At 42.2% G+C, this 14,155-nt stretch overlaps 1 protein-coding gene across 2 annotated transcripts in view; it reads right to left on the minus strand.

Annotated features, from left to right (window-relative positions):
- The window catches only part of gpr179 (G protein-coupled receptor 179), a 102,016-nt gene that overhangs the window by 69,145 nt on the left and 18,716 nt on the right, over positions 1-14,155 (minus strand). For both annotated transcript variants that reach the window (XM_043674810.1, XM_043674809.1), the window contains exon 2: positions 6,356-6,464. In XM_043674810.1, the coding sequence (XP_043530745.1) occupies positions 6,356-6,464 (109 nt within the window). The remainder of the gene's footprint in view (positions 1-6,355; positions 6,465-14,155) is intronic.

The following is a 14,155-nucleotide window of genomic DNA, read 5'->3' on the forward strand; positions in this document are numbered from 1 at the left end:
CCATCAGATGGAGTTTTCTCTGATTCCCATTGATTCCAGTTTTGCTCAGTGTGATGAAGCTGCTCCTTTAACAAGGTTATGTTGTCCTTGCCTTTTTTTTCCAGAGAGGTTGTAAAAGACACAGGTTCTGAAAAGTCTAAGTTTGAAAGGTTTAGGGGCCAGTTTGATTATAGCTAACAGATACTGCCTCAAGCAAAAGGCTTTTAAGTTTAAATAAAACAGTTGTACAATGAAAGCGGAGTGGTCAGTTCTCCCAGCTCAGTTTTTCTCTGGTTTGGTTTGGTTAGCACAGTAGAATTGAAATAAAATCTGCTGGACCCCAAGGAAGCAGGTCCCTGCTGACCTCTCTCTGACTTCTCTTCTGGAAGACCCTGTGTTTGATTTTACCTTTTGTGCCAAGGGCTGTTTATGGGGATTGTTGCAAGTATTGGGAACAGCATCATTGAATTGGGATAGTCTGTTGGGTTTTCGTATAGGTTATGTTATTCTGTATTCTGTTCTCTGTTGTTTGTGTTCCATTCGGTAATCTTGTAAATAAATCCTGTTTTGTTTGAAACTAAGTGTTTGGACCAGCTGCATCACTCCTGGAATATCCACTCTACACCTGCTTAAAGCAACCAGCAAGGTTAGGGTCTGGGCTACTTTCTCGAAATGTTTTGAGTGGTCTGGCCTGCTCCATAACAGGGATCCTAGATGTCACACATTGTCAAATCCGGCCTTAATGTAAAGGGCAGCCAGATTCACCTCACTAATTGCAAAAACACTCACTGTTTCGAAATGGACAATTGTCAACATTTCCTAACCAGTCAAATGCCTCTCATTTTCCTACTAAATGGAAACTGACTATTACTTCAAGTTAGTTTATGGTTTGCTGTACATTTGGAGTGCAATGTTTCTCTGTGTCATAGGTGCTATCTTAGTGCAAGTTGCTGTTGACAAGAAACAATAGAATATTTCAAACAATCCAGATAACAGCTTCCATTCACAAATATCTTTCAGAATCCTGACTGCTGCAATCTGGAATTAAGTTGTCAGTTATTTGATATATTACCATATAGTTATTGAAGGAACATCTGAAAATTCCATAGCGTTGCTATGACTTTAGTGCTGTATCCCATTGACGACATTAAAAGTAACAAATTAGGTCTGAACCTTAATTGAAATATTTACTCCCAAGCTCTCCAGTTCAAAAGACAATTAGTGCACTTAAAATATTTCAGAGTGCTGTGGGACTGCCTTGAAATTGATTCCATCTTTTGAAAAACCATTCTATTTGCAGGATTCTCCTCTCCCTATAACTTGCTTGAAATGATTGGTTTTGTGGCACCAATTCTAGCAAACTAAAAGGTGTGAGAATGAGTTAGGAAATTGGTTTCATACTTTGTGCTAAACGTAATGAATAGAGTCAAACATAACTGGAAGAATTGGTTTTCACTGATGTACAATTCTACTGATCCTCATGAATGCAGTGCTCATATGATCACTGAATGGGGAATTGTTTCTCTTGACAGCTGTGTTTGCATTGTAAGTGCATTAGACCTTGGAATTACTTATTGATAAAAATATTTCCTGAGTTTTGCTGTATTTGAGTTTCTTTGGGTCAGATCTTCCTGATGTGGGGAATGGTGAGAAATTTGGGAGAATTGTGTGAGAAATTTGGGAGAATCGTGTGAGAATTTGAATTCCAGATGTTGAGACAAGGTTCTTGTTCGAGAGTCAAGAGCATGGCGCTGATAGAGCACAGCAGGCCAGGCAGCATCCGAGGAGCAGGAGAATGAGCCTCATTCCTGATGAAGGAATGCCCGAAACATCAATTCTCCTGCTCCTCAGATACTGCCTGATCTGCTGTGCTTTTCCAGCACCACACTCTCAACTCTGATCTCCAGCATCTGCAGTCCTCACTTTCTCCTCTGGCTTGACAGTGGTGAGAGGCCTATTAACAGGGATCATCGTCCATTATTAATTAATCCTGCCTTGTTAATATGTAGTTTCCTATTCCATCACCTGCCAGGTAGCAACTAGGTGGTGAAAATTCCTGACATTGCAGTCTGAGCGGGCGCCTGGTGCGCCTCAGGTACTGAGCACCAACATCTAAGGGCACACCCAACGAGCAGCGACTGCACTGACATCTACCTCTCTACACTATGATGGCACATCTCTGACCTACTTACAGTAGGTTTCTGCACTGTAATGCTGCACTGGAGGACACTGAAATCTCTCACTGCAATGCTGCTGCAAGGATATTGTGGCAGAGATAGACTCCCAGTTTATGGACTCAACCGGAGCATCTAAGGGCTGCTCCCTTGCTTTCCGAGGGCTCACTCGCTTAGCCCCAACCCCGAGATTCACTGCCTTTCAGTGTTTTTCCCCCTCAGCCGCATTTTAAAGACCAACAGTGCTCTGTCCTACCTCGCTGTACAAAGCCAGGCAGCTTGTCATGGTGGGCAGTGATCAGTTAAGGGGTGGACTGGTAGCAGTAAGGCACAGTGCTGTGTCAATCTCATACTCACACCATGTGCTAACACCTTACACACTGCATTGGGGTTTCATCCAAATGGCCATGTTTCTCAGTGGAAGCAATGTAATCCTCTCAGTGGAAGCAATGAGAACCAGAGTGGGGGGGGTTGGGGGGTGGGATAATGTCCTATTGGGTTGGTCTGGGTCAGGGGATCCAGGAATAAGCCACCATCACTCCTGCAGCTCCAGCCAGTGGATTAGCAGAGCATTAGTCAGGGAGATCCAAAGAGATTGGTCATGCATCTGGTCAGTCAGAGTTAATGGTGAGTGGTAGTGGGGGTGGCGTGGAACTCTGTAAGTCCTTGGGGATCACAGAGTCACTGAGACATAATAGCCCTTCATTTACATCGACCAGACATCCCAATCTGACCTTGTCCCATTTGCCAGCATTTAGTCCATATCCCTCTAAACCCTTCCTATTCATATAACCACCCAGACACCTTTTAGATGTTGGAATTGTACAAGCCTCCATCACTTCCTCTGGCAGCTCATTCCATACACACATCATCCTCTGCGTGAAAAGATTACCCCTCAGGTCCTCAACAGAGTGAATGCCAGGGGCTTACAGTAAAGATGTTTTTGATGTTTGTAAATAAAGATTTTTTTTATATGTGACTGAGGTCTTCCTGTGGGAGGTGGTTCCACATTGAACAGTAATAAAATACTCGGCTACTGTGGGCACTGGGGGAAGAGAGACAATGATTTCAAGAGGATTGCACAATGGGATGTGGCTAAGGACAGAGAAACTGTGTGGTCTGCTGCTGCAACAGTGATTGGTGTAGGAATATACACTTGTTTGTCTGAGGAAGTGTTAGCCGTGTGGACTTGGGCCATTGGTTTGTAGTTGCTGTGCCAATAGGTTGGCAATGAGGTACCACTCCAGATTCCAATACTCAGTGGGCTGGGGTTTCAGGATGCCACCAGGAATGTTGGTAAGTCCCAGAGTATCCTGGCAGAGGTGGGAACTTCCAACTACAATGAGTCAGAGAAATGGGTTAGCATTGGACAAGGAGAATGCCACAGGGGTGGAGTAAATAGTTAATGACGCAAGTGTGGGGACGATAGTGTGAGAAAACAGGTAGGCCTCCAGAAGACACCCCTTCTGTGAAACTCGCCAAAAATAACACTTTGTCAAAATTTGGTGTACTGTACCAGAGTTTCTCTCGGTTGAAGAGTTAGGGTTTGAGCCTCAGAGTTTCAAACAAGATTGTAATTAGAGGCTGTTTGGAAAACTTTTAAAAAATGCTACAAGATTCAAGGACACAGTCTGTCAAGCAACTAAGAAACTGGCCCAGAATTCAGATTTCTTTCCTATTATCATATGTGTGCCTCCTGTTCACTCCATCTCTGCAGGTGATATCAGGCTGCCAGCTGTATTGTACCCAACCTGGGGAGGTTACACTATTAAAACTCTTCATGTAACTGCCTGCTGCATTTTAATTTGTCTCCTGTTTCCCCGAGGACCTGGTGATGTGTCAAGCTGCCATGTTCGTCATCTTGTTATTAATGAGGTCCTCGACATCACTGAGACGTGTCCCAGCTCTCTCATTCCCTGCCCATTTACATTCTCCATCTTGAAACTAATGGCTGACAATTTGTGTTTCTGTAATTGCAAATACACCAGCTTCGTACCGCAGTATTTAAACCACTGTTTTGGATCCCCACTAAGTTCCCGTCCAGGTTTTACCAAAGGTGTTGATTCTTGCTGGGGCTGCATTGCCCTCAAGTAATGTATCATCATGTTTTACTCTCTGATAGTAAGAGTCAACCACTAAATGAAAGAGTTAGGACTATAAGATCCCTTTGAGGACGATGCAGTAGTTAGGGAACAGGAACAGGAAACCTGACTGATTTTATCTCCATCTTTTTCTGAGAGAAAGGATGGGGACAACAAGTAATTTCTCAACCCTTTTCCCTACTCCCTGCAGTAGAGGAGTTGGTTCAATCCAGGGAGGGTTACAGAGCTTTGAGGATTGTCACTGGGAATGAAAGATTCCTCTTTCCAATTGACCACAGGTGGGTGATGTGTCCCTCGCAGAAGGACCAATAGTGGGAGCTTCCAGGCAGAGCTGTTTGAAGCAAGCTGTCATGTAATGAGACCTCCAGGATTGCACAGAACGAGGGGTGGAAACTCCAGCAGAGGGAGTGTAAATTGGGAATTTGCTCCTTTGGTATTTTTTGTCCATTAAATTTAGTTGGTTCAATATTGCTTGATCTTTTTCTAAACTGAAACTCTGAGCAAGTTCCTGATTTCACACTCACTGTTGGAGGAGGCCCATATTCCCTGAATGAATAAAGATTCATTGTCATTTCATAGCGCAGAACGTATACGTGTGAGACTGTCTTTGCAATGTTCCAGAATGTTCCCAATCTCAGATTCTACCCGAAGCATTGCTGAATACAATGTTATAATGAGATGAGTAATGTTGAATAGACACAATTGCAATAGCAAATTATGCTAATTTTCTACGAGCTGGAGTGTGGACATGTTGAGTTTGTGAATAATTTCTGTTTATGAAAGGAATTTATTATGTTTGTCAAATGGAAAGACAGGGCAGGGGCGAAGGTGATGCTTTATTTCAAAACAGCTTTACCAGAGAAAATAAGTATTTCTATGAAAATTATCTTTGACAGTTAAAATAAAACTGCTTCAGAGTGAATTTTAAAACAGGGTTTTGTTTTATTCACAGGATTGAATTCCCTTTACTATTGCGGATTCTGTACGTTCTGTCTCAGAGAATATTAAACATCCCCTAGTATTGTTGCAGAATGATACAAGGGCCCTCACACTGAACACCAAGCGGTTGCATTTATATAGCACCTTTACATATTGCAGAACATCTGACAGTGCCTCATTAGAAAGTTAGCAACAAAATTTGACCAAGCCCAAATAAGGATATATTTGGTCAGCTGGCAAAAGTTAGATCAGACAGTTAGGCATGGATGAGGACAGAACTGAAAATGTGTTGCTGGAAAAGCGCAGCAGGTCAGGCAGCATCCAAGGAGCAGGAGAATCGATGTTTCGGGCATGAGCCCTTCTTCAGGAATGAGGACAATCTTAAGAAAGAGAGAGTCAGTGTGTTCCAAAGTTTAAGACTGAGAGAACGAAATAGATAGGCACCAGTAGTTAATTAAGGACAGCCAGGAATGCTTTCAAAGTTACACATGGAGGAACATCAAGTTCTCAGAGAGTTTGAGGATAGAGGAAGGCTATACAGGAATCTAAATGCAGTAGTGAGAATATTTAAGTTGAGACTGTCTGTAACCACATCAAATACAACAATCATTGAAGATATCTGTGCTCCACCCCATTGTGGCCTCTTGTACTTCAGGGGCTGTGATGGCCGAGTGGTAATGTTCTGTGGGCCTGGATTCAAATCCTGTCATGGCAGGTGATGGAATTTGAATTCAATAAATATCTGGAGTTAGTGATCTAATGACAATGAAACCATTGTCAGGAAAAACTCATCTGGTTCACACATGTCCTTTAGGGGAGGAATCTGCCATCCTTACCTGGTCTGTACTACATGTGACTCCAGTCCCACAGTAATGTAGTTGACACTTAACTGCCCTATGGGCAATAAATGTGACACAAATTGGAATTTGTACGCAAGGTCAGAGGAAATTTGTTCCACAGAGAATGGTGCATTAACCAAATAAGCATTGAAACAAACTATTAATATACCACAACCTGTAAAATAATTTTAGTCTGTACAACGATAAACCTCATGTTTTAGAGTTTGCTTTTTTTTAACCAATGGTCAGACTATCAACTGTTCCTCTGTATAGCCATAAAACCAAAGGACTTCAAACTCAGCTGTCGACCAACCATCCCTACCTCCGTGCTGTTTACGTCACACTGATGGGAATCTGCAAACCAACTGTCTTCAGTCGAGCACTGGTCAATATCCACACTCTGCAGGCTAACATCCATTCGGATCACTCCTCTGAAATAGAAAGCAACAAGCACAAATATAAAGGCAAACAGTTAAATTCCTGGTTAAAAGAATTCACAGAATTGCTACAGCACTGAAGGAGTCTACTCTGCTCACCTTGTCGGTACCAGGTCTCTGACTGAACAGTTCAACTAAAATCATTCTCCTGCCTTCTCCCATGATCCTGTGCATTCTCCATTTTAAAGATAATAATCCAATTTCCACTACCACTTGCATTGTCAAAGGAACGTGCCTCCATCTGACGCTCAGACAATGCATCTCAATCTTAATAATTTTCAGTTAATTTACCATTTGACGTTGTTTTATCAGTTACTTTACAACTGTGCGTCCTTGTCCTGGATCCTTCCATCAATAAGATAGTTTCTCCATATTTAACAAAAAGACCAAAAACCTGCAGATGTTGGAAATCAGAAACAAAAACAGTCCTGAAGAAGGACCTGAAATAGTCATTCTGCTTTCTCTCCACACTAGTCTGCCGAGTTTTCTCAACAATTTCTGTTTTAACTTCTATGTATTTACTTTGACCAGAACACTCATGATTTCAACACTTCGATCAAATCTCCTCCAAATCTGCTAATCCCCAATGAAAACAGTCATCCTGTTAATAGTACTGAAGCTGGCTGAAGAGATAGAAACAATGATGCACCGTTTTTCTTTATATACAGTCAGTTCAGCTATAACACTGTAGTTCCATTCTCGTACAATCCCATGTTATACGAAAACTGTGTAATAGCAGCACCATTTAAACTAATCTCTCATCTTTTGGAGTGGAGGTTGACTTGAGTGGGTTCATGATCCCTAATCCTTTTGGGATTTTTCCTGCTTTCCTACATTTGTGTAGAAACGTGATGTCTGTGTCGATAGGTGCGATCTTCTTGGAGATCCTCTCCACTTTGAGCCAGCAGTCAGTGGTGTAGATTATAGTCATAATTTGGAGGGGCCGGTGTTGGGCTGGGGTAAACTTTTGATGTACGTTCTGTGTCCTGCGATCTTATAGTCCACAAGCACCTGATGAAGGAGCAGCGCTCCGAAAGCTAGTGCTTCCAAATAAACCTGTTGGACTATAACCCGATGTTCTGTGATTTTTAATTTTGGACATCTCTGGAATCAATCTTGTGAGGATAGAAAAGGAATTAAAACATTTGCAGAGTTTTGAAAAAGTGGCACTGGATTCAAAACATTAATTCTGATTTCCTTCCCCACAAATGTTGCCAGACCTGCTGAGTTTCTCCAGTAATTTCTGTTTTTGCATCACTGAATGACAGATCATCTTGCTGCTGTTTGTGGCAGTTTGCTGTGCAAACCAATTGTTCTTTCTCATGACTGTGGCAGAGGATCATTCATACACACTTATGAGGTCAGCTGTCTCATATAAAAGATTTTAATTTTAAAAAGTGTTAGTGCAGAATAACATGTGACAATAGGAACATTCAGAGAAGATGCAAAATGATTGAAAACATTTAGAGAGAAAAGAAACGAATAAAGGAGCAGAGAAATCAACACTTTATAAATTAAAAAAGGATTTTCTACAGAGCCAATCATGGAAATGTGTTCCTGTTAAAAAGTAATTATTGATTTTCATAGGATTTTTAATGTGATGGACAATGTAAACAGATTAGAGATTGCAAAGGGATTTGAATTGCCTGGAGTTAATGTTGCAGAGAAGTAGATAGATGTGATGAATGAGTACATGGATTGGAACAGAAAGACTGACAAGACATTGCGGCTGAAGCTAATGAAGAGTGAAATGGATTGTGATGAATATTTTACTCTGGCGAACATGGGCCAGTTGTAGCCAACAGGCATTTTTCTCTGGTATTTCTCTTTGATTCTCCACTGATGAATTACTTCAGTCTCTTGCAAATCCTATTTACAGCTTTGATCACTTATCTCAGACCTCTACCCTATTGATCCATTTTAGAAATTTGTACATAAGCTGTGGGTTTTGTTGGCTGGTCTAACATTTAAAACCCATCCCTAATTAGCTCTTCAGAAGGTGCTGGTGAGCTGCTGCAGTCACAGAATCGACAGCACAGAAAAGGCACTTTGGCCCATCCAGTCTGCAATGACAAAAAAATTACTCTCATTCTACTCTAATCCCACTTTGCAGCACTTCGCCCAGAACATTGAATGTTTTGACATTTCACGTGCTCATCCAAGTACTTTTTAAAGGTTATGAGGTTTCCTGCATCAACTATCCTTTCAGGCATTGCATTCCAGATTCTCACCACCCTCTGGGTGAAAAACTATTTCCTCAAAACCCCCCAAAACCTCCTGTCTTTCCCTTTAAAATTATGCCCCTTGTTACTGATTCTTCACCTAAAGGGTAACAGCTGCTCTCTATCCACCCTTTCCATGTCCCTCATAATTATACACATCTCAATCAGGCCCCTCTCTGCCTTTTATGCTCGAAAGAAAACAAACCAATCTTATCCAGCTTCCCTTCATAACTAAACGGCTCATCCCAGGCACCATCCTGGTGAATCTCCTCTACACCCTCTCCAATGCAATCACATCCTTCCTGTAATGAGGTGACCAGAACTGCACACAGTACTCCAGCTCTGGCCTCACCGAAGTCCTGTACAGCTCCAGCATAACCGCCCTGCTCTTGGAATCTATGCCTCGACTGATAAAGGCAAGTGAACCATACACCTTCTTAACCATCCTATTTATCTGCCCTGATGCCTTCAGAAACCTGTGGACAAAACCCCATGATCCCTCTGTTTCTCTGAGTTTCCTAGTGTTCTGCCATTCAGTGAGTATTCCCTTGTCTTGTTACTTCTGCCAAACGAGCAACACCTCACACTTATCAGGGTTAAATTCCACCCGCCATTGATCTATCCATCCAACCAATCTGTGACTGAGACCTTGTTCCTCACTGTCAACCACCAGGCCAATCATCATGCCAGCTGAAGACTTACTTACCAACCCCCCCCCCCCCCCCCCGATGTGTGGCTTGGAGGGGAATCTTGCAGGTGGTGGTGTTCCCCTGTATATGCTGTCCTTGCACTTCTAGAGGATAGAGGGCAGTGTTTGGAAGGTGTTGTCAAAGAGCTTCCACAATAACAACATTTTTGGCTCTGACCTGTCATCAAACCCACACAGGTTGGGGTGGTTACTATGTTGATCATTGCCCTCAGGTAGGTCCTGGGGTGATGTTGGGTGTTTGGGAGAGAATGAGTCAAGAGTGAGGTGCTGGAATAGCACAGCAGGTCAGGCAGAATCCAAGGAGCAGGGAAAGTCGACATTTCGGGCCGGGGCCCTTCATCAGGAATAAGCCCTTCCTCATTCCTGAAGATTAGATTAAATTCCCTACAGGATAGAAATAGGCTCTTCTGGCCCACAAGTCCACATCAAACTCTGAAGAGTAACCCACCCATACCCATTCCCCTACCCTGTATTTCCCTCTGACAAATGCACCTAACACTGTGGGCAATTTAGCATGGCCAATTCACTTGACCTGCACATTTTTGGATTGTGGGAGGAAACCTGTGCAGACACGAGGAGAATGTGCAAACTCCACACAGACAGTCACCCGAGGCTGGAATTGAACCCAGGTCCCTGGGCTGTGAGGCAGCAGTGCTAACCACTGAGCCACCAAGGGAGAGAATATTCTTTTCTCCTCCTTGTTCATGTAACTAGCTGAGAAAACGAAATGTCTGTCATGTGTTTCCCCACCTGCATCACTCCTGCCAATTCTGTGATCCCTTAATGACCTGTTAGAGTGCGGTGGAATCTAAAGGACGGGTTGAGTCTGTGCAAATGCAGACAGACCTCAGTCCTACAGGGACCAGTCTCTGGGCTCCTCACTGGGGCTGGAGCATATCTTCACAGTCTCATCAAATGGTCTCTTTCCTCCAAAAAGCCTATCCAGATTCTCCCTCTCTGAAAGGTCATTTTTTTAAAAACATAAAATGTGTTCAAGTAAAAAAAAGCCTTTTTTGATGAATTTTATCCGACATTGACTTACAATAAAATGCAGGAACTTGTTCTTTAAATCCTGGAGATTTCAGGATGATCTTGGTGAGTAACGGAGGATGTCTGTTTTACTCAGTCCTCAGAAACCCCTAAATATCACTGGAACTAATAAGGGGTCTTACATTTAGATTTACAAAAGGTGACATTACAAAATTGGAGAATTTGGAGTAATTCTAGCACAAGTTCCAGTCCATTCACAAGAGCGACTCATGCTGCCCATTAGGAAACAACTACAAGCCAGACGCTCCAACGGCTTTAATTAAAAATGGAATTTTAATTACACTATTAATTAGGAAACCAGTACAGGAATTTGTTTACAAATTTGACTGCATGTTATGAAAGTTGTCATCTCGAACGTGATTTATATAATTAATGTGAATCTAATAATGTACTAATTATATAGAAAACAAATGAACACTTTTGGCAGCGGACTCTGTGCTCTTTATAAATCTCCGGAAGCACATCTCTCTCACATCATTTACTGCTTCTCACCAAACTGTTTATTTTCTCTCCGTGTTGTCATTTTTATTTCTGCTTTTTGACAAATCAGTCCTGAAGGCTTTCACTTTTCTCAGTGTTTTGTTAATTGGGCACTGACAATACTCCCCGAATATATGTGTGACTTTGCGGTGAGTGACAGCAAGCTATTTAACATGAAGGGGCATCACGGCTGGGCCCTGTTGTGTTGTTACACATACAGTTTTCATTAGGTGTCACTGGAAAGAAGTGATCAGTACAAAAACTGCCTGGAAACACCTCAAACCTTAGCCAGAGTCATTAAAAGAAAACAATATCATTTATATAGTCATGTTTATGAACACTAGACACTCCTTACAACATTATAATGTATGAGCTCACACACAACTGTGTGTTACTGATGGAATAACCTCATATTTTTATAACTAAATAATCAATAAAAGGGGAAGACTCACTGTGTGTTAATGCTCCTATAATTATTGTCTTCGGTTTGTTCACTTGCCCCAGCAATGTCCTGGTGATCAACCTTCAATTCCTGGAGACCTGAGGACAATCCCAGAGGAATTGCCAACTCCCAGCTATCCAACCTGGGATGAATGCCCCATATTTACAGGAACCCTCCATCAAACAGTCTGTACAGACTTTCTATTTTGTTAATTCACCTCTTATCCATATTTCATATCCTTCCAAGGCTATATTCTCCCTAACTCTGTAATCTTCTCCATCTGTAAAGACGTCCTCTGAAATATGTGTGCTTCTCCAATTCTGTTGTTCTAGGAATTTATGATTTCCATTGGGCCACAATTGGTGGCCACGCCTTCACCTGTCTAAGTGTTAAACAACAGAATTCTGTCCCAAAACCTCTCCACTTGTCTCACCTCTCCTTGAGACATTGCTTTATAACCAAGCTTTTGGTCACCTGTCCTAATAACCCCCAAATCTTTGAGGAGGAAAATGGAAGACTTCAGTGGACCTTGATGAGTTGGTGAAATGGGAGATGGTTGGCCAATGAAGTTCAATGCGGAGAAGTGTGTGGTGATACACTTTAGTGCAAACATCATGGAGAGACAGGGTAAAATAAAGGATGCTATTCTGAAAAGTATTGCAGAGAGACCTGGGTGTCTCCATCTTGACTTGGAAATGTATTGGTGTTCCTGCAGTGTCACTGGTTCAAATTCCTAATGGCTTTGTGGGTCTAGCCATAGCACATGGACTGCAGCTGTTCAAGAAGGCAGCTCACCCCCACCTTCTCAAGGGCAACACGGGATGGGCAATATATGCTCACACCAGCCATTGAAGCCTATGTCCAATGAGTGAATTAAACAAAAATGTGTATGAGTCATTAAAGCTGGCAGGACAGATATAGCAAACTGTTAATAAAGTATTCAGTATTCTATGCTTCATCATTAGCAACATAGAGTGCAAGAGAGGGAGGATATGCTGAACCTGTATGAGTCATTAATTAGACCTCAGCTGGAGTAATTTGTACATTTTGGGTGCCACAGTTTAGCATAAAATGTGAGAACACATTGGAGAGAATTCAGAAGAGGATCCAGGGATGAAAAACTTGAGTTATGAGGAAAGATTGAAGGATTGGGGATGTTTTCCTTAAAGAAATGAAGACTAAGAGAGATTTAATAGAACTTTTCAAGATCATGAATGGACTGGACAGAGTAGATCAGAAGAAACTGTTCTGGCTCATAAAAGGATCAAGAAAGAGGGCACGGATTTCAACTGTCTTACAGATTAGATTCTCTACAGTATGGAAATAGGCCCTTCGGCCCAACAAGGCCACACTGACCCTCCAAACAGTAACACACCCAGACCAATTCCCATACCCTATATTTACTTCTGACTCATGCACCTAACACTATGGGCAATTTAGCATGGCCAATTCACCTGACCTGCAGGTCTTTGGATTGTGGGAGGAAGTCCACACAGACACGGGCGAATGTGCAAACTCCACACAGTTAAAAATCACAAAACACCAGGTTATAGTCCAACAGGTTTAATTGGAAGCACACTAGCTTTCGGAGCTAGTGTTGTGTGATTTTTAACTTTGTACGCCCCAGTCCAACACCGGCATCTCTAAATCAAACTCCACACAGACAGATCACCCGAGGTAGGAATCGTACCTGGGTCCCTGGTACTGTGAGGTAGCAGTGTTAGCCACTGAAGCCACCATGCTGCCCCAAAAGAAACAAAGTGCAAAACACTTTATCAGAGTGTCTAGAATACACTGCCTAGGGGTGTGGTGGAGGTAGGTTCAGTCGAGGCATTCAAGAGGGCATTGGCTGATTACTTAAATAGAAACAATGAGCAGGATTACGTGGAAAGAGCAGGAGATTGAGATTAAGTGAAAATATTCAGTGAGCTGGAGCTGGGTCAAATGAACACTTTCTGCATTGTAACATTTTTGTAGTTTTATGTTTTTGAGTCAAATTTTGTTTCAGATCACTTCTGTGAAACACCTTGGGAAGTTTGATCATGCTAGTCTTGCCAAATTAATACAAAAATGTTACTGTCAACAAGTTTAACTGCTGTGTCTTCTGTAGCTCATTTCCTAACCAACTGATCCTGGGCAAACTAATTGGAAGCTAGACTGTCTTTCTTTATGTGAAAGTAAGATGCCACAGATGTTGGAAAACAGAAAATATTGGAAGCATTCAGCAGTTTTGGCACCATGTATGGAGAAAAACCGAATCAATATTTCAGGTCGATGTGATCTTTCATCAGAATTCTGTTTCTCTCCACAGTTGCTACCTGACCTACTGAGGTAAAAAAAAACTGCAGATGCTGGAATCCAAAGTAGACAAGCAGGAGGCTGGGGGAACACAGCAAGGCAGGCAGCATCAGGAGGTGGAGAAGTCAACGTTTCAGGTATAATCCTTCTTCAGGACTGAAACGTTGACTTCTCCACCTCCTGATGCTTACTGTGTTCATACAGCCTCCTGTTTGTCTACTTACACCTCACCCACATCTGTTTCTCTCTTTTTTAATACTTCTCTCACTGCAATATTGTGGCCTGTTAAATTGTGGTGCAATGATATTGCAAGGCTTATATATAGTTCAAATGTCAGGAGATCCACAAGATGATCAGCTATGACCATATTGAGTGGTGGAGCAGGCTTTAAGGGCTGGATAAACTACTCCTGGTTCTATTTTCTACCTAGATTGTTATGTGGAGTTTTGGTTTTCTTATCCAAGGAAGGATGTTCTGGCAATGG

This window comes from Chiloscyllium plagiosum, chromosome 33, assembly GCF_004010195.1.
Source record: "Chiloscyllium plagiosum isolate BGI_BamShark_2017 chromosome 33, ASM401019v2, whole genome shotgun sequence".
In the NCBI taxonomy this organism is placed as follows: domain Eukaryota; kingdom Metazoa; phylum Chordata; class Chondrichthyes; order Orectolobiformes; family Hemiscylliidae; genus Chiloscyllium; species Chiloscyllium plagiosum.